General features: G+C 44.2%; 1 protein-coding gene across 36 annotated transcripts in view; it reads right to left on the minus strand.

The window, feature by feature from the left end:
- Nucleotides 1-578: 578 nt before the first annotated feature.
- Dlg2 (discs large MAGUK scaffold protein 2) overlaps nucleotides 579-21,192 on the minus strand; it is a 1,657,078-nt gene continuing 1,636,464 nt past the window's right edge. For all 36 annotated transcript variants that reach the window (XM_075952981.1, XM_075952978.1, XM_075952983.1 and 33 more), the window contains 6 exons: nucleotides 17,213-17,263; nucleotides 16,232-16,333; nucleotides 13,686-13,858; nucleotides 10,404-10,513; nucleotides 5,947-6,038; nucleotides 579-4,246 (listed from right to left, as the gene is read on the minus strand). In XM_075952981.1, coding sequence (XP_075809096.1) covers nucleotides 4,140-4,246; nucleotides 5,947-6,038; nucleotides 10,404-10,513; nucleotides 13,686-13,858; nucleotides 16,232-16,333; nucleotides 17,213-17,263 — 635 coding nt within the window. In that variant the 3' untranslated portion in view covers nucleotides 579-4,139. The remainder of the gene's footprint in view (nucleotides 4,247-5,946; nucleotides 6,039-10,403; nucleotides 10,514-13,685; nucleotides 13,859-16,231; nucleotides 16,334-17,212; nucleotides 17,264-21,192) is intronic.

The raw sequence follows: 21,192 nt of genomic DNA on the forward strand, positions 1-21,192 counted from the left end.
GCGAGGGAGATATTGCACTCCTTCAGCTGATCGTCGGCAACATTTTCTGCCTGCCTTAGCTTGTCTTCAGCTGCTACAAGAAGCTGCACAGCTGTACAAGAAAGGATTCCTGAAGCACAGGTTTCAGTGAGGAAGGATATTTACAGATTGAAGTGTGAATGTATGTCCAACCACATTGAATTGTACCTCATGTAACGTGTCTATGCGGTATGCATCCCATATCTACCATCGTAACTGATGCATACCCACAGAATTCTCTACGGAGCTTCCTGGAGACTCAGTTGTCACAGGAGACACTCCACATGCTTTAAGGGAACTGATGTCTCCCCAGGAGTGAGTGACTCATTAGTATAATAAATTTAGGAATTTAGTCTTAGTCCTCGGCTTAAATGCGTTTTGTAGAAACTTTTAGGCAGGACCAAGACAGTAAAGAAGATGTTCATATCGCTAGCGAGTCCATCCAATCTCACCAGAGCAATCACCAGCTGAAAAGCAGAAGGGGCTTCACGTGGAAATGAGAAAAAGAAAGGAGGGGAAATCTCTCTCCAAAACAGGGCGGTGTCATGGCTTCAGTGAGGTTTATGACAGTAGTTGTTGGGGCCAGAGTTTGCCTCTGTTAAAAGAAAGCATCCTCAGCCTGGGTGGGGCTGGGAGGGAGTTCCTGGAGACTGGGAGGTCCAGGCAGAGGCTTCCGGGTGCCAGGGGCCCGCAGCTCTTGCATCAGCACTGCCAGGGCAGTGGTGCAGGCCGGCTCCAGGTCAGGGCCTCACACTCAGCTTTGCTTTCTGGGCTGAGTAAGTAAAATGGTGACCCCAAGGATTTGCGTTGTTAGTCCATTGCGTGGACTTGCTGTCTGAATCAGCCTGAGCCCTTTAGAGGACAGGGAAATTGAGGGTGTGGGTTGCGGCAATGGGTGCAAGGCGAGAAGAGGGAGGAGGAGCTTGGGAGAAAGGGATACAAAGGGAAGCAGGAGATGGAGGTGAAGAAGAGATGGACAGGGAAAGAAAGGGGAGAGAGGAGGGGCAAGGCCCACAACCCAGGAAGGATAGAAGAGGGTCAACATGGCAGAGGCAATGAGAGAAGGAAAGCCGTAGATAAAATGAAGGGAAGGAATAGGTGAGCGCCAGAGGTGGGTAGAGCATCCCCGGCTGCGTCCTGAAGGGCTGGCAGTAGGATCTAAGACAGCTCACAGAGGCTTCTGAGTGCAGCTTCATCTAGATGGGCTTGCCAAGTGGATAGAGCCAACCCCTGAATTTGGGTCCGGGAGAAAAGGCCTTCCAAGAGTAGGCCATCAACTCTCATGGAAAAGAGCGATAAGCGAATGAATGCCTCAGCGATAATTGGCTGACAGGTGAGATTTCAGTTTTGGTAAAGCTGAGACCCCCATGGTGCTACACATTGTACCAGAGCATGAAAAATAGCACCAGTGACGCGATCTGGCACTTTTCCGAAAGGGCCCAGCATGAGAAGGTGACACTGTGCCCCCCGCGAGCCTTCAGATTGGGGAGAGCTCCGGACAAAGTTTGCAGTGTTAGCACCAGTCTGGCCCAAGGCTCCAGGCGCATTTGCACCAGATGGGATCTGGGTGACTTTCATGCCATTTTCATAGATGTTGGATTTGCTGCAAAATACACCAGTTCCTTGGAGCCATAGAGACCTCAACATTGGGAAGCGCAAGACAACACAACAAAATGGATGAGTGAATTCTATAGGAAAGACCCTCTCACCAAGGTGCTTGGCGAGTCTTCAAGCAAATATATATGTATATATATTTATATAAATCTACATAAAAAAATCAGTGCTAATGCTAATCTGGAAGCATCTACACTGGGAAAATAAATAATTATATTACTACAAAACCAATGGTTTGTGGTTCAATTTGATTGTACTCAGCCACATCAATACTATCAAATGGAAAGCACACCGCACAACTGGAGAAAACATCTACTCATTAATGACAGTCCTCTAAGGTAAAGTGGTTGCATGCTCAGTGGAGAAACCAAAGAAGTTATCATGGTGGCCTATAAAGAGAGCTGGGATCAGGAATGGCATTCTAGTGGCAGAGAACTCCGGAGAGCAATCTTGATGGAAGTTGGCCTCGACCTGAAACTGATGATTGGCAGGCATGGGAGCATCATTTCACATTGTGAGCCCTCTAAGGCTATCTCTGGAAAACTGAACTCTCCTATGAGAGGGGGAAACAAAAGCACAGCTGCAAAGGCAGCCTCAAGACCATATAGGTAGAGGCATACTTTTGTATTTTAATGTTTGTTCTGGTGACTGCAGCTAGGCAGACGATGGTATGAACGACCCTTGATTTTGGAAAGAGACTCGGTTGTAAGCCCCGATGTTCTAACTTAGAAGAAGCCCCATCACTCTGATGCTCTGTCTTTTGTTCTTGTCCTCCAGCCTACGTGCTGGTTGGCTGCACAGTGTGGCAGAATCCCTGCCAGGTCTTGATGTACCCCAGAAATAAGGCGATGGGGCTTAACCTGGGTATGTTAGAGAACCCAGGTATGAGTAGTTATTAATAACACTTAAAAAGTCTCTCTCTGAACACCTTGGGCAGAACCAGTGCTGACGTCACCATCGGTGCTAAAGTGGGAAGCTAACTCTTATGTTTCAGCTTATAGGCTTCAGGAGGGTTTTTTAATCCCCCAAATCATCATTATCATAATTGTTAGAAAAATGAACTTGGTCCAGGTGCAGCCCTAAGGAAGGCAGTTCAATTGGTTGAGCTCAAAGTCATCAACTGTCCTTGCCTTTGGTTTGCCCTATATACTAAACAAGGAAAGTGCATCCCTCACCACTCCCAACCAGATAACTTCTCTTTTTTCTCTTCCTCAGAGAAATAACGCATCTTAGGACAGGTCTCCCCCTGCAATGCCAACCTGGGCTGTTACAAAACACCTAGTTGCTCTGTGAAACAAAGAAAAGATAATCCTAATGACTTCTGGTTTGCCGGAATACTGAATAGTTCTTGAACTGTATGCAAGCGACTAGGAACAAAAGTTGAATTTGACTATCTACATGGTTGGCTCAGGCTATTTAACTGGAGAAAAGCAATTGTCCCCTTTTGATTATCTGTGTGAGTTTATCTCTAAAAAGCAATTGGCTTTAAAAAAAGTAACAGAAAAATATCTCTTCCAAAAATATCATGAGGGTAACTATTAAGGGATGTGTCCCATAAGAGCGTATCACTAGCGTGTGAGTGGGATGGGGATGAGGAGGTGGGTGAGGAAGGAGTCTTAGGCAGACCTGGGGGGAACGCTGATGCTCTGAATGGGTCATTGGCAACAAAAGGGGAGAGTGCAACCTCAAATTTTCAAATTTGATCATCCGCTGAGAGTACGTACATTTAGTCTTTCAATGGTTTTCTTCATCTTTACAAAATATTTCACAAAACTTTTAACCTATAGAAATTCATTTCTATACATTTAATATATTTTATTGTATAAATTATTCTCATCGTTAGTGCCATCTTTCAGCTTATAAATGGCAAAATCGACAATCATAAAGCTAGTCCAGGTGGAATCCCCTCCTCGGCAAGGTCAGCCCTGCACACCCGCTGCCTGTTTCACGACACGCTTGTCTTTGCACACGCCAGCCAAGGAAACTAAGCCATCGCCCTCCCCTGATAGTACGTCTCCTCCAAAGGGACTCTTTCTGGTTTCCTTATTTCCTTTGCTTGTTAAGAAATCAAAGGATGTGCATAGTTATAAAATTCAAAGTGTACCAATTACAGAGGTGTGGGTAAGGGGGGGGAGGTTGGTGAGGTTCGAGTGCTGGCAACTTTTCTTAAAGCAAAAACCACAGAGAGCTCTGCAGCTAAATCAGCTCTGCACATCTGCTGGGGTGAGAAGGCTGCCCATCTCTAGGGCAGAGAGCCCGCCAGAGGTTCATCCCTACACCTGGTACTTTGAGCAAACCAGAGCCTTCCTGCGATGTCTTTTCCGTCCCACCCTTTGGCCCCTCTGTTTCCTTCATGGCTTCACACAGTGTGTTGTACATTCATAAGGATTCACATTGACTGCAAAAACATAAATGCAACAAAAACATAAAAGCCTCCAAGTATTATATTATATATATTTTGTTCTTCTAAATGCTCTTCTGCCGTTGTCGGAGGTGCAGGAGCTAATTTATAACTTCTCCTTTGAGGGAATCCAGACGAAAGGCCCAGACTGCTCTTCAATAACAAGCTTGCATTGGTTATATATGTCTTCTAAGGTGTCTCCTTGGACAATAGCTGTTACCAAGACAGAAACACCCAGGGTTAGGAGGCGTTCCCTTGAGGTAAGGACAGTCAGTGATCTCTCACACAACAGAAACTCAAATCAGTGACAGACAACTCATCAGGAATCTTAATGTCCCCTTCCGGTAAGTAAGAAAGACTGGTCACAGGAGCGTGGTCACGCCAATGATGCCTACAAGGAACAGTCTGTTCTCTCTGTGCCCTAGGTCAGTAATAAATGTGTCCCAATGTTAGTACTTTCTGTGTTCATTCCCAGTTCTAGCAATGAATCATTTGCTCGTTTCATGGATGCCTACTCTGAACCAGGCACCGGAGCAGAGCACAGCACACGGCAGTTTCAGAAGGAAAACTCCCTGTCTGGCCATAGGGTTTCTCTAATTCACTCTAGTGAAGGCAGAAATTCAGGTCTTGTATAGATATGGAAATAATAAGAGTTTTAGACAGAAATGTTGAGTTAACTTGTAAGTTACTAAAAACACTCAGTTCTCAGCATAGATTTAAACACATTTTGTTGTTTCCTTTGAATAAATACTATCTTGGACTTGGGTCTCCAAAACATCAGCATGACCCATCTGTTACCAAGGCTTCAAGACAAACTATTATTGAAATAGGGCTTGCATCTTTTGGTTTCAAATACAATCTTCAGATCACACTAATGGTACTCTACCCATGAATGCAAACTATGAGTCAAACAGTCGTTATTTTGACTTAATTTTCCCACCTTGGAAGTGAACTTTGATCCTCTGGAAGAGCAGCAAGTATTCTTAACTGCTGAGCCATCTCTGCAGCCCTTTGATTTTTCCCATCTGGATATTCTTTTATCTTTTAGAATGACGTATCACTCACATTACTGAGAGAAACCTTAGCATTAACTTAAGAATAGCTGTGGACTGCCCTGTTATTGGCTCCTTTAGTGTTCTGAATACGATTCAAAATAACTACATCAAAATCCATCTCATTTCATGCCAGTAATTCATGAGAGAAGTTGTTATATTTAATGTTATTTTTAGACGGTGTTGTATTTGGAGGGGTCAAAGTTGGCGCCTTGTGTTAGCCGGTTAAATACTCTACTACATCGCCAACTCTATCTTGTTGATAAATGATTGCGAATCCGCTACAAGACAAATTTCACCAAGGCTGGTTTCCCTCTGGGTTTAGCCAGTGTTTCATGAGTACAGGGAAGAAGAAAGAGCTCAGGACATCCATAAGAAATATGTATTCTATCTCGAAAACAGCATGTTGCCAAAGACACTTTTAAAAAATCAAAAGCTATTATTGAACTTGCAACAGCGTTAACTGAAACATCTCCAAGCATGTCCTCCTCATGCTACTGACTGAGGAGACAGGCTGAGGTCTGAGACTGAGCCTCTCCAGTTTTCTGAATCTACCAGGGAGATAGTCTCAAGAGGCATCATGCCTAAGATCTCCTTAGTAGTGGGAAGATAGCTCAGGGGCATCTGCCATTCGTGGTTTAGGGCCAGTGGAGAACTAGTAGTGAGCTAACAGCTGACTCAGAGAGGAGAGAATCCGAACCTTAAACCAACTGGATGAGGCAGACACATAAAAAAAAAATACTAGGCAATCTCAACTAGAAAGTTTTGGGGCTTAGCTTTAGCAGGCATGGAACCTATTCTAAGTACAATAGCAGTCAACTTATCTTCTTTTCTTGTAGTATCTGGGCCAAGGAAACTTACCTGTAAAATATTCTCCAAATTCTTGTTCTAGTTTAATTGCCCGGTCATAGGTTTTCTTTGCTTGTTCCTCTGTTAGACGCTTATTCATCTCCCTGAGAAAATGAGGGTTTGCTATTAGGACATGAAGAGACTATACCTTATCCCTCCTATTTTAAAATGCATAGCCAAAAAAGAACCCCATAGGAGGCATCGTTTAATCTTAGTAGCTGTTGAGGCTTCATTTAGGATTCATTGTTGGTGGAACCTTTTCAGGCGTTGAGGGTTCCTTGCCAGGGTGTCCACTCTCTTGGAGGATAGGCATCGTGTGTAATATTGGATGGAAGTGGAACCTGTCTCTTTGTGATCTGTAGACCCTGGTGTGGTCTGTTTGGTTTCTGAAGTCCCTAAAGTGAGACTGAACTTCCTCTCCAGCAGGCCTTAGAGTATTTAAATGAAGCACTTGTGTGTTGTTTGAGGTTCTGCTCCATCAGAACAGACTGTCCTCCAGCTACTTCTTTGTTGTATTTCTAAACCTAAACTTCCTTTGGGTAGATCTCACCATCTCTAAAATATATGTAAGACACAGAACTGAAGACAGTCTTCCAGAAGTGGTCAGAGGGAGGAAAGAGGGGGAGGGTACCTGGGTTTGTTAGGCAGCACTATACCCCAGATTACCGAATTTGCCTGTTCTCAGATCCTAACCTTACAAAAGGTTTAGTTCCTTGCTGTCATCCCTCCTAAGGTCTGTTCACCCACCATGCAAATCTGGTGAGCAGAAACAGAGCTTTTAGAGCCTTATGTTAAGATGAGCAGACCCCCGAGGCTTCTGCAGTTCTAACTACTCAACTCCAAATGTTGAGGCAGGCCTGTAGTGACTAGAACTTCTTGTTCAGATGACAGTGGGAGTGTCTGCTGAAGGTGGATACTCCAGTGCACACAGAATAACTGAAAAGTGCTGGGACCACAATATCTTCAAATAAGACTATAATCAAGCGATTTAGTCAAATGGTGAGCTAGAATGGAGGAGCTTGGTGTAGAAGGGTCTCTAGCATAGTAGGTATAGAGTCCAGTCAGAACAGTTTCTAATGTGTAATAGCACAATAGGGTAAACGTGGTTGACAGCAATTGATTGACTAGTTCAAAGCAACTAATAGGGATTTGGAATATCTAAAGATTAGACTCAAGCAACAAATGTTTGAGGCACCTGACTTGACCATTATATTTTGTGCTTATGAATACAACTATTATACCATTTCCCATCAACACATACACTTACCATCTCTAAATTAGAATACATTTTAAAAGCCTAAACAGAAAGAAACTCTGATGCCTGCTTGATTTTTTTTTCAGGTAGGAAAATGACTAAAAAGGAATTATACCCAGGACTCTTTTCTACTAGTTGGGTCTATAGACGTGTTGTTTGAACATATGATACCTTAAATGCTACCTAGGCTCAAGGACAAAGAAGGTGGGAAGAAAATGGATATTTCTCGTATTCTTTCTACAATGAACTTATTGACTCCTAACCAGTATTAGTGTTATCATCTCAGAATCTCTAGGCATTGAAAGTAAAGGTTCAACCAAATGAATAGACATTTTGTTTGCCAGGTTAGGTACATTTCTGAAGCATCCAAGCCTTGCATGCCACTTAGGGGCCAGAGATCCCAGGTTTGGAGTGCCTGGGCTTAGTCAATCCCTTTGCTAGTCCAAGTTATGGGGACTGTAATGGTCAGGGGATACCCCTAAGTTATCTGTAAGGTAATCAGGATCCTAGAGTAGGAAGCTGAGCCCCTTCCCACAACCACAGTCTAACAGAACAGAGGTCATGTGATAGCCATATTCCAAAAGATGCCAAGCTTCGCTATGTGAAGAAAGAAGTTGGGCATGAGTTTGGATGCCACAGAGAGCTGATGTCCAAAGTAGGTGTTTCCTGAACCTTGTTGCTATGAATAGTCCCATCACGTTCCTCAGAGTTCACGACTAAGCTTCGAGCTCCTTGAGGGAGGAACCTACGGCTTGTTCATTAGGCTGATTCAACACTTGTTGAATGAGCGATGGAAGGACTAAATGGTGGTTGAGGCAAATAAACATAATCATGGCACAGATACACGTAGGGGTAAACACAATGCATCATGAGCGCAAAGCCATAAAAGACCTTTGGCGGGGGTAGGGTGCACAGTAAAGCATCTCATCGCAATGGGGAAGGTCTGGAAGTCAGAAGGCAGCCCATTATGGAAACATCCCTTTAATATATGGCCTTGAACTGATGTTCCCCGGAAGAGGCAGCTGTGTGCTTGCTCATAAGCTCTGTGGCTGGTGCACATGGGAAGTAATGTGTGCGATGGCGTGTCCCTGACTCACAGTGACAGCTGCCACCCTTGTCTTCCAGCTGACCGAGCTTTGGCCCTTTCTGGGGGATGGGCAATTCAGGACAGCGTGCCTCCTGAAGTAAAAGCTTCAGGAGAGAGTGAACCACAAACAGCCAGCCTTTAGGAATGAGAGCGCATGGGGCTGGGCGCCATTACCACTGCAGTGGGGATCCATGAATATGGCCGCAGCAAATAATGCCAAAGGCACTGTCCTCTTGTGACATCTAGCCTTTGGCATGCTTAGCTTTCCTTGGTGGTAAGTGCCCATGACAGAACCCTAAGGCGGAACTAAATAAGTCATCTGGTAGTCAGGGAAGGAAGCAGCTCTTCCACTAAGTACCAGATGGGCTGTCTCCCAAAGTCACGCTGGACTAATGTGCTCCTGGTCCCTCAGGTTTTACTTCCCTAGGCAGCCATCGGTCCTGCAGTGTGTTTGTGACGTGGACTAATTTCTATTTCTGACATGAGCTTTGATGATGCTGTTCCCAAAAGGCAATCGCTACCTTTCTCTTCTTAATGTTAGCATTGCATAGCTTTGTGTGTGCGGCTGTCTACAGTTGATAAACCACTCTCCATCAAGACATCTGTGGTTGTTAACTAACTTTATGTGATACCCAGCTCAGGAGAAGTTTACTGCATGCTGTTGGAGTAGTAACGGGAGGGATCTTTTTATTAACAACACAGTTTCCTATGTGGTAATTGTGGTCAATGTTTTCCCATCAGCTCCTAATTTTATTGACTTATCTTAGCAACAACCCTTGTTTGCCTTTACTTTGGGGGATATACTTTGCTTTTAGGCCATAACTCTGGTGATTTCCCCAGAGATCAACTATGCATTTTTAGGTTACGTTAATTCTCGCAGCTGTCATTCCAACTGCGGTGGCTCAATTTGCAGCCGGACAAATTGTCTGGTCTCCTCTGAGACCAGACAGGTAGCTGCTACCCTCAGAAAACAATGGCATTCATCTCTGGGAATAAATACTATTTTTATAGTCTTTTCCATAAGCATTGTTTTCCAGTGTGTTCTGTATGGCTCATTCCAACAACATTCATCTGAGGCCTGCCTGGAGGCAGCATTCGAGCTAGGCTCTTGTAACAGATGCACTGACGTCATCTCTGGCATCCTCCTGGGATCCGCTTATGTGTTTCGTCATGATAAGGTTGAATTAATGCTCCCTAAAAAGCAACCTCGTACCTTTTGCAAGAGTAATATTTCCAAGTACTTACTCTGACAAGGAATCTGAGCCCTATGACCTCGTTTCAGCCCTCACTCTACAAGGTACACGTTAATGCCTAGTTTATAGTTGAGGATCCTAAGGAAGCTCAAGCAATTTGTGCTGGGGTTAGACGATGGATCATGGTAGAGCAGAGAGCTGTCCTGTCTGTCCGGTTTTCACATCTCTGCCGTGACCTCCCTGCTCTGCTCCCATTACCTATAGTAGTTCCACCGTTCTGTGGGGTTGCCTAGAGGGGTGTTCTGGTGGATCGTGAATATCTGCCTACTTCGTTTACTGTTATTTGAAGAAAGGTATTTTACAAGACCTTTGGTGAACCATGCACTTCCCATGCTGATGTATGTGTACAGATGTGGAGATGGATCTATTAAGGATATTATAGGCATGCCACCAGGGAAGACTGCTAAGAACCATAGTCTGTATGTTTCAACATAGAGTCAGAATTCTAAGGGCGATATAAAATGTCAATGGAAAGATTAGGAAGTATTATTTGTTCCCTCTATAAAAACAAAACGCCCACATTTAAAGGTTTACCTGTAAAACTGTTCTCAAAGTTAAGAGACAATGTAAAAATGAGTCAACCTGCCATTTGCCAAAACCAAAACCAGAAACTCAAATAACTGCCCCCTCCACCCAAAAACCCCTTAGACCAAATGAAACTACCAACAAACAGAAAATGTACAGGTTAAAGCAATTTCTAGGATCATAAAGAATTATTGACTCAAAAAGTTTAATATATATATATTAGAAACGGGAAATGTTCAACGATCAGCGCTGGCATTTCCCGCCGTGATCCTCTGTGGTAAACTGCCGCGGTCGGTCGGCTGTGCACTTGGAGCAGGGAGCTGCGTGAGGACTTGGGCCCTCTACTTACATCAGAGGCTCCAGGGACTTGGGCTTTATGAAGATGGCGATGGGATAGAGCTGGGCCACTTGTAACCGTTTAATCGCGTTTCCTGACACGTCAAGTATACAGTGCTTGCCCTGGCAGAAGGGTAAGAAAAACGCCAGGTTAGAAATAGCAAGAAAAAAGGCCAGTGTCCAGTGAAATAAACTAAAGCATGTTTTAGAGAAAGGTATGAAATGATAGGTTTTTAAAGACTGGAAAAAAAAAAAAACCAAACCCAAAACTCCAAAGAGCGATTCTAGGTCTGTGAGGTAGGTACTGCTGACTGCATTTTACACGAGAGAAGACTCAGCACTACTGGCCCCAAATTCACCGGGAGGAAGCCTGAAACCCAGCTCTCCGGAGCATGGGCGGAGACATGGGCGGAACTGGAGCAGCCCTTCCGTCCTCTTATCCTGCATCAGTGTAAAACCTATAAGGATGGCGATCACAGGAACGCAAGCAATTCTTGCATTGGAAGGCAGACACATAAGCACTGGCTTCAGTTTTATATTGTCAAATGCTGACTGTGCAGTGCTGTGTAAGCTTGTTTGTTAGCAGATCAAAAGCCCGTCCCTTTATGGTACTCCTCACTACCAGTGAGGTGGATGCTCACTCATTGCCGGGAGCTACTTCATAAAAGATATCTAGAAGAGGAGTCATTTGCCACGTCTCCTTCTACCTCCTGGAGAGAAGTGGCCTCATTATTCTGAGGCTAGGAGATCTTTACTCAAGACAAAAAAAGGCATTTTTATGTAGGTAGAAGCAGTCCTCAATCAAGAACACAGGGAGAGTTCATGTGTATACAAAATCAAGAGTCCATTGACCACTAGAATGCCCATGAGACATGCAAGAGGCTTCATGCCTGACCACATAAGGAATAGACTCCAGGTTTGCTCTCTGAAATGCATTGGTTACACATAAGATGTTACGTGATGTTTCCTCATGCACTAGCCAGTATTTTTCCAGTTAGCACAGGCTGTGTTTACATGTTCAAAGAGGAAAACAGGCCTAGTTTTCCAGATTACTGACTAGTAAGGATCCATATAGCTTGACAGACTCTAGCGGTTTGGAAGAGAAAACTAGATACGTATTACTATGTTATCAGACATTACACTGCCTACTGTTGATATGTTAGTGAAGACATCGATATAGCTATTAATAGGGGGCAGCAGGCATTTCCATAGATGCTGACAGTGCACTGACCGAGTCAAGTATACGCTCTCTACCCTCTCCTAACCAAACACCTCTCTGTCCTTAGCCATTACTTAACATAAGAGAATGAATATGTAGGACTTCTCTATGTGTGAACAACTTATCTCATTTATGTAATAACCATTCCTTTTGCTGCAGAGGGTATGCTTCCATTCTTTATGCCTGAAAATTCTTAATTGTGGTGATTGTCTACTTACCTCTACCTACTTATCTACCTACCTACCTACCTACCTACCTACCTACCTACCTACCTACCATCATCAGATTTTCTTTATTCACTTGTTACAGACATTGCCACAAGCACCATAGACCTGGAAAAATTCCTTTGTTGTGCCCATTTTCCTCTTTGGATCTGTAGCCAGCAGTGGGACAGATAGTTCAGGTAGATATAGTTTTCAAGATTTATTGTTTTTAATTGTGTGTATGCATGTATGTAGGGGTGTGTGCACATCAGTGTAGGTCACGGGGTCACGGGTGTCGGATCCACTGGAGCTGCAGTTACAGGCGGTTGTAAACATTCGGCATAGTGCTGGGAACCGAACTCAGGTTCTCTGTAAGAGCCAGAAGTGCTTCTAACCATTGAGCCATCTCTCCAGGTCCTGACTTTAGTTTTGAAGTACCCTATCTTGCTCTCTGTGAAGGCTGTGCTAAGTTCACATTTTCCCAACAGAATATCAGAATTTCTGTGACTTTCTTTCCTCCTTTTGTCATACTAGTCATTTTTAGTGGGGTGCAGTTAAGTTGGCTTTGATTTGTTTTTCTCATGTATTCACCATTTTTTATATATATGTTGGTCATCTAATGTCTTCTTTTGAGAAGTGTCTGTTCATACCATTTGCCTAGTTAAAACAATTACAATCATTATTTGTTAAGTATTTAGCATCCTTGGATGTTGGAGACAATCCCTATGTCAGATGTCTAGCTGGCAATTATTTCCTCCCATCCTGCTGGTTGTCTCCTTAGTTGATTGCTCCCTTTGATGTGTACAGTTTGATGTAATCTCATCTACCAGTTTTTAAGGTCCCAGCCAATGGCTTGAAGTTCTCCTGCCATTTTCCTCTAGCAGTTAACGAATCTGTCTGTCTGTCTGTCTACTCATCTCTACTTATTTATCTACTCACCCATACTCTAAGAGGATGTTTGTATGGAATGAGATGAGGTTAAGTTTTAGAACTCTGCCGGAAGGTACTCAACTTGATCAGTATCCTGTATTGAAGAGAGCATCTTTTGCAGTATTTCTGATACCTTTTTTGAGATGCGCTTTGTCTCTCCTTAGCTGCCCCCCCCCCCAGTGTCCTTCTTTACAGCCAGGGTTGTCCTGGAACTTCCAGTATCTCCTGAAAGCTGAAGTTACAGACATGTATGACCACTCCTGCGGGTTGTCTCGGCTGTGTCTCTTATTAGGTTTTTATTTTTGTTTTTCTCATTTTTAGCTTTAGTTGTTTAATTCATCAGTATATCAACAGGGGATTAACATCAAAAGGAGGGATCACACTGAGCCAAACAGACAACTGTTTTCCTCCTATAGATTATCCACATGTCTTTATATGTAAAGTGTTTTCCTACCTATTCTCCCTTCAATAGTTACCTCTTTTCCATGCTTTTGATATTGTCAGGAACAGGAAGAAGGGAACTTCAGCATCAATTCCCTTTCTAAGTCAAGAAATATCCAGCAGCAACAGGCTGGACCATTCTCCCATGAATCTCCCTTCCACCTTGAGAATGTTAAGTTTTCAGAGAGAAAAACTCAGAGTAACCAGGCAACTAAGGGTAGCAAAGCTCCCTTAAAAAGTTCTGCCTTATTAACCTGGGTCGAGACAGTGAGCCAAGAACAAACCAAGTCCCCATGCACCACATGCTGTGAACTGTCTGGGCTAATGGGTCTCCTCCCTTCCCTCTATCTACAAGGCAGTCAGAAAGCAATGGCATTGCTTTAAGGCAATTCTCTCCATGGATTTGCAATCAGGAAAGAGCAAAAGAGCAATGAGCAGAAAAGTTTGCTACCAGAACCTTCTTCAGAGAGTCTCGAGAACTGGCAGACACAGGCAGACCTACCCTTTCTGCTACAAATCTCACAGACTGCACACTGGTTCCATATAAATTGTCGTTGTACTGGCCAGCTTCGATAAATTTGTGCTCTTGAATGTCCTTCTCCATTTGCTCTCGAGAAATGACAAAATGATAGTCTCTGCCGTCAACTTCGTAGTCACGCTTTGGCCTTGTAGTATCTTTGTAAAAGAAGAAACAGCGAGAGTAAGATGCATTTATAATTATGAACTTCTTCTCTGTCTGAGGAGTTTCTCCACTATTCCTTCAGCACAGATGGAGATATGTCACGTGTAATAAGATGGGCCATGGCACAGTAATGAATGCCAGTCTTACCACCCCATATAAGTACGGATAAAACAGGACAAACCACAAGAAATAACTTCTTTCAGGTATCAGGGTGCAGCTGTGATTATAAGGGATGAGAAACCTGTGAGGGACAATCTGTATTTATCCTGCCTTTCTGCCTCGATGCTAATTCTAAATGGAGAGTCCAGAGGCCACTCAGTGTTAGTAGATACTGCGGCTCGCAGAAAATCGGGCATTGGGGCGGTAGAAAAAGCCACACATCTAGCCACATCTAGAAGGCTCCTCTGGGCTGACTTGAGGCCTGCTTCTAAAGCAAGTTACACACAACAAGCTGGCCTGTCATTACATTATCGCTTTATAAAAATGTATAAAGGAAGATAACTGAATTCAGACGCTCAACAAGAAGGCACGGCACCCGAGTTTGAGCCTGCACAATGCACCTCTAGCACCAGGATTCATCGGTAGAAAGGTCATAAGTTCCAGGCCAGTCAGAACTACATAGCGAGACCCTGTCCCCACATAACCACTGCCTCAAAATATATAGCACTACAACACATAGAACAAAATAGATTATGAAGAAGTAAGTCATAAAGATGGGAGAAAAACGTGCCATGAGAATTAGGGAAAGATAGGCATACAGTTATGAATATGTTTAGGTATTTAAAATTCTATATAGTAAGAGAAAAATAGTTCCAGGACTGAAAGTCAGCAAATACAACAATGTTATGTCAATGTTTTATTAAGATGACAAAAGGAAAATGATCTAGCTATACAACTTTAAATAGTAGTTGACCTACATCCAATATTGGAATCACTTTAAAAAACATTTAATCTTAAAATTGATCAAAAGTCAAGATAAATGTATCCCCAAATATATTGATTATAGTAATTTATAACACAAAATTACATTTTATTATAATAGTATCATAAAGGAGGAGAAATCAAAAATATTTATAAACTTTTTTGTGAATATGGTTATTTTAAATTGTTCTATAACAACTTAGATTTAAAGATATAAGTACATGAAAAATGTATTGGAGGAAGAATGATTTTGTTTCTGGTTATTAAGTGGCATTCTATACACTTTTCAATTCTTTGGCTAACTTATTTTTTTTTTTTAGTTTTTCAAATCCTGTACAATCAGTATGTACTTATTCCCACAGAATAGTGCTAGCCATGAAAAAAGAAAAAGGGGAGTGTGCAGGGGAGAGGGGGAGACGGGCAAGTGCAATTATATTTAAGGTTTTGATTTCCTTCTGTCAGATGTCAGGTGCTGAAAGCAAACCAGGCTTTCCTTTGCCCCTTCCCACCTAAGACATTCTTAGGAGCTGTCCTGCTTCTTTCCAGAGTCCCTTCTGGGAACCTTCTCTTGTGGTCCAGCAATCTTCCCCACCCTCCTTTTGTCTGTATGATGCATACAAGTAATTCCTTCTTTTCTTATGACCCTAGAATGAATCTGTATACTGAAATGTTTGAGATATTTGAAATTATAAATCTAAAACAATAGCAGCAGCAATAACAAATGGCTCATAGAGAGGAGCTATTTGTTGGGATCAGATGGAAGAGCCTCTATCTAATAATGCAGACTGCCCAGCGGCCCCGTCTCCATGCACAGGCCATTTTTGTGTGAGAGGGAAGGCAGAGAGGTGTGGTAGTGGTGTTTGAGAAAGGTAAGACAGACTGGTTATTAATGACTGTGTTCAGAGGGGCTTGGAAATCTAGTTGTCTATAATCTCAAAGTTTGAAATCTATAGTGGCCTATAGGATAGAGAACACTCTCTCTCTCTCTCTCTCTCTCTCTCTCTCTCTCTCTCTCTCTCTCTCTCTCTCTCTCTCTTCTGATAATCCAGAACCACTTGGCTTGAGGATTGACACCCAGAGACGATTTCAATGTGAGGTTGTGCTTCTGATCGTCCCTGGTCTATGGATAAAGATGCTATAGCGGTGGTTTAATCAACCTAGAAGATCCCACTGAAACTTATAAATGGTATGTTGTCTCAAGTGCTCAGGGAGGTTCCAGAAGGTCTTGCTATCTTCTGGAGATGAAGGTTAGTCCTTATCAGTAGAAAACAATGTGTGGCAACCCAGATCAGAAGGGTTAGGCAGATGCCCTAAGTCGGGTGCTCAGATAACAGGTACCCGATGTTTGCCTCACACCAGAGACTCTTCATTGAGGAGCAAGATTACACTTGATCACCCACCAAGGAGCCCAATGTGGGCCCAGAGAAAAGAAAAGCGATACTTACGGGGCACGCAGGAGCCAAATTTATCAGGAAATTCAGATATCAAGTCATCATTGATTCGATCCTTCATGGGGCCCAGGATAATCACTGGCCGGGTGTAGCTGACTGAGGACAGGAAGGGAAGATGATATTGAGGGAGACTTCAAACCCCGCAGTGTGGATGCAGCCCCGCACCTCTACAGAGGTGATTCTTCAGGGCAAACTGCCAGCAGCTAAGAAGTGCTAAGGCCTTCCTTCACTTGGGGTTAAACAACCCACAACACTATCATGCAGAAATGGCTAATGTTTAGCTCTCAGGATATTGGCTTTACTGCTTTTTGGGATTTGCTAAAAGAGAATAGAACAGCTGTAGCAGCTACCAAGGAAATGGAGGTGGAACTTTGTGTCTTCTCTCAAAACCTGGATTTAAGGAGCCCCAGAGGGGGGGAAAAACCAACCAGCTTTTTGATCATTGTTTAAAGTCATCGTTAGTAGCAGTGATACCTCATGCATCTGTACTTCCCTTTCCTCAGAGGACACCATCTGCCCTCTGGTGGGGGCTTCCTGATTCCTAAGTGCTTTAGAATGTATCTGAGTCTCCATGGTGCAACTCCCCATCTGATGCTTCAGTTTTCTCGGCCACATCTCTGTCAGCCATCATCAGCCTCTGAAATGTCTACAGAAGCTCTGACCCCTGGAGCAGTTTGCAGGGGGCCAGCCTCTGAGGTCTGCTAGGAAGTCCTTTTCAAAACTGGGCTTAGCGTCAGCTTTCCTGGGGCTGTTCTGCATCAGCCCTCGGGCTCAGGTTCCTAAGTGAGTAAGCCACCATCGCCCGGCTGACAGGTGCCTTCTCAGCGAGGCCACGCCTCTCAAGGACTGTTCTGTCCCCCTGGGAGCTGTTACTGAGCTAGGGTCTGGGGCAGCTGAGTTAATACTTAATAGCTGAGTTTGGTGTCATCTGTCATAGCTTGGGAATCAGGAAGTTGGGCTTGCCTGGAAACTTACTTTCCTGCCTTGTAACAGGTTCATAGGAGAGAATGAGATCTTCTTGTCCTCCTGAGAAAGAAGAAAGAAAAAAAAAAAGGAAAATTACAGTTGTCAAACAACCAGCCACACTCGATAGCTACAGTTTCTGCTCTGAAACACAATAAACCTACGGTTGAGGGTTAATTTTCCTTACGCTCGCTCCTTGAACCATTCAACAATCCTTCATCTTTATAAAGCTCTAGCGTCTGCTTATCACAGTTGTCGGGAGTCTGTCGATAGTTATTTAAATTAGATTCAGACTGAGGACATCGGGGTTATGGTTGTGGGGTAGAGCACATGTTTAGCATGTGGGAATCCCTGATTTCAATCCCTGGTCCCCACTCCGAGTTGAGAGGTATGCCCTAGGCTATCGGTTATGATGGATGCTAACTCTTGCTGTGAGGCTTCGGAATGAGAACTAAGAGGAGCAACATTGTAAAGATGCCAGTATCACCAGCAGCGTTTGCTGCATGGTCTCTGTTTCTGGGTGGGCCATGAAGCCACGGTCTACTGTGGAGCCCAAGTTCAGTGTTGGCAATCAGTTTTAGATGGTTTTTATGCTGGACCAAATGAGTGGTCTTTGGGTGGTCTCGGGTCAGCCGCAGATCCCAAAGGGTCTGCTCCTAGATCTGCACTGGGTTTAGTGTTGTTCAGCCTTTGGTATGAGACTAGGTTAGGGCTGTTGAAAACAGATCAGTGTCTGCTAGAGGGGACATTTGAGGAGGAATGGGGAATGGTCTTTTCCAAGGCCAAAAGATAGCGAACCTCATTGCTCTATTCTATTCTATTCTATACTATACTATACTATACTATACTATACTATACTGACTATGGACTGTCCAACCCAAACATACTTAGTATGCAATACCAGTTTCTCTTTCATAGCTCCAGTCAGGGGAAAGCGAGCTCTTTCCATCAAAGGCGGTAACTACACAATAGTTTCAACAACTGCCCTTGATTCTGAAAGTTCTTTGATGTTTGCAATTGCAGGGCATAGCAGCCTTCAATGGAGCCTTGGTAGTGGTACAGGGCAAAGATGTGCTTTTCATACATTTTTAAGGGTGAGCAATGGCTGCCAACTGAAGTCATGCCTGCCATCTACCGCCAAGGGGACTTGCTGTTGGTCCTGGCACTGCGAGGCCACACTTTATCCTGAAGGCACAATGAGACTTGGTATCTCTCCTCAATGGCGCCTGTCCAGTGCTGCCCCGGAAGTGCTCAGGGGGCATCCACACGTGTCAGAAGGGGACTGGTGTGGGTGATGCAGAATTTTATATATGGGGGGAAAGAATGATTCTGTGTGGATAAATTAAACTACACAAAGCCAATGTTTTAGATAAAAAACAAGTGACTGCTGCTACGGCTCAGTCATCTGGTCTGAAGACGCCAGGAGAAAGGTCGGTGCCACTCAGGCGACTGTGGAGGGAGAGTTTGCGGGACAGTCGCATGGTTCACTGGTGCCAGCAATGCTAGACTCTGACTTCACAGGGAAGGCTTGGTAAAATAATATGAAAGGAGAGTCCTGATAGCCAGGCAAAGCTTCCGGTGTCAGGGGACGAACGTCAGAGGCTGCCCGCTATACCAGTCATTCCATGAAGATAAACGTGCAGCTCCATCCGCCACTGTGACTTGGGGTTGTAAGAGGCCGGAGGACTCTCAGCAAGATTGGCACTGTGGAAAAAGGTCCTGCTCGGCGTGACTGTGAGTGGGATCGTTTCACGTTGGGAAATGCAGTTTCCTCTCAAGAAATATAACACACCATGCTTCTATTTGAATCTCTTCCAGTCGTCTTGCAGGTCACCCCAGTGGGATCTTCTGAATGCAAATCTTGAGTAAGACATCTGGTGTCGGTCTGCATCATTTGTGCTTCTGAAAACCAGCACAAGCCCAGCTTTGATGGGAGAATTGCTTGTCCGCTGCTTTTTGGGATGTTTCTTACAGAAAGAGCTGGCTTTCGGTCAGAGCAGCAGTACTGGCAGGGAGTAATGGGCCCTCTTTACACATCCCAGTCCTCATGGCCCTGTGCGTGCATAGGAAGCCAGGGAGAAGCCGTCCGAGTTGGGGCCATGTAAGAGCTGTGCATTCAATATCTTATGCCAGTGTTCATACTTAAGTGAAAACAAGCCCAATGAGTAGCGGAAAAGAGACAGACTGGAAAGGGAAAATTCCATAGCAACGGAGGGAGAAAAACCCATGTCTTTATGTCATTCTTCAGGCCGCAAAGGGCTTTCCTTTCCTAGCCACTGGCTTCTTGCTTTCATAGAACTTCTTGGGTAGTTGGTACTCTGGTGACCCATTTGATAGATGGAGAAGCTGAGGTTTGGAGAATTTGACGAGGCTCATTTGCTCAGCTAGTAAGTAGTAAAGCCAAGATCTAAGTCCACACTTGCTTTTCTCTGTGGAGTCTTTTCGTCCTATCTCAGGAGGGCAAGAGATGTTGGCTTCTCTGTGGGAATCATACAGCTTCCGGTGACCAATGGCCGTGGGTCTGAAGAGGACAGGGTGGCCGGGAGGCCAGAAGAGGCCTATCCGTCAGCACCAGCATTTCCATCTTCTCTCGCGCCCTGTTGATAGATCTTTTCTCTGTAGTCACTCTTAGAAGTTATTTTTCTTTTCGTTTGTCACAAGAGTTTGGCACTCAGAATAACAGGCTGGCAAAAGGTACAAACTCTTCTTGGTCTTGTTTTGGCAACTTTGTGGCTGGCAGTGGGCAAGCAGCACACACTGCGGGGTTTGCAGCTGCCAGACATCCGGCAGAGCTGTTTTCTAACAGACCGGGCACAACATGGGGCTTGTGCATCAGTCACAGTGAGACATGGTTAGTGCGAAACCCCAGTGTGCTTTCGGGAAAGAAAAACCCAGAAGAGAGAAGGGGGGGGTGGGGGTCCGTTCTAGTCGTGTTCTATTTAATGGTGTAAATTTAGTTCCCAGTGCTTGCGCCTGGTGGCTTCGCAGAGTCAGAGAATGTTAGCGCCAGGACAGGTTAGGCGACGTGCTTCCTAGATGGCACCTCTGCGGCACATGGAGGTCCCCTTTCTGTGCCCTGAGAGAGAGTGCGCAGCACTCTCTGCCTGAAGGGCCATCTTAAGCCTTTCCTCTTTTATTAGTCTGGATGCTTTGCCTGTGTGCATGTCTGTGCATCCTTGCACTCTTGGTGCCTGTGGAGTCCAGAAGAAGGTGTTGGATTCTCTTGGAACTGAAGTTATGGACAGCCGTAACTCAGGTCTTCCTGAAGAATAGCCATGTTCTTAACCGCTGAGCCATCTCTTCAGCTCCTCCAAACAGTTCTTCAAGCAACTATTTTCAATTGGTTACGCTTGACATTTGATTTACGTCTATTTGTTAGCTCGGTGTCTCTACAGGATAGTCAGAAGATCAAATTACTTAACCACCAGAAAGCCCTTGAAATTGGGCTTAGTATATAGTTAATACTATAAGTCCTTGTTAGTCTTTTCAACTGTCCTGGGATTTTTTTTTTTTTCCAGGACGGGGTTTCAATGTGTAGCTCTGGCTGTCCTGGAAGTCACTCTGTAGTTCAGGTTAACTTTTAGTTCACAAAGATCTGCTTGCTTCTGCCTCCTGAATGCTGATTAACCACCTCCCAGCTAGTTTTAGTCTTAATAATCTGATTAGCAGTACAGAACGGTTACAGAGTACCAGATTAAACAGCAGGACATTGGGGTTATGAACCACATGGTGGAGTAAAGGGTCCATGAGAGCCAGAAGCACAAGGTCTCATTGCAACTTCGGGGCTATCACTTATCAGTGAGGTACACAGCTCTGGCTGCCCTCCTGTGCAAAGTAGGCTCTCAAGATAAGACCTACCTAATAATAGTATCATCGCAGAAGTTAAAGAGATAATAAAAATAAGAGAACTAAATGCAGCCATGGACAATACTTGTAAAAAGTGGAGTGGGAAAGAGTATGGGGGCCACATCCAACAACTCTTAGGAGAGTCT

The sequence above is a fragment of the Microtus pennsylvanicus genome, chromosome 18 (genome assembly GCF_037038515.1).
Source record: "Microtus pennsylvanicus isolate mMicPen1 chromosome 18, mMicPen1.hap1, whole genome shotgun sequence".
Lineage (NCBI taxonomy): Eukaryota > Metazoa > Chordata > Mammalia > Rodentia > Cricetidae > Microtus > Microtus pennsylvanicus.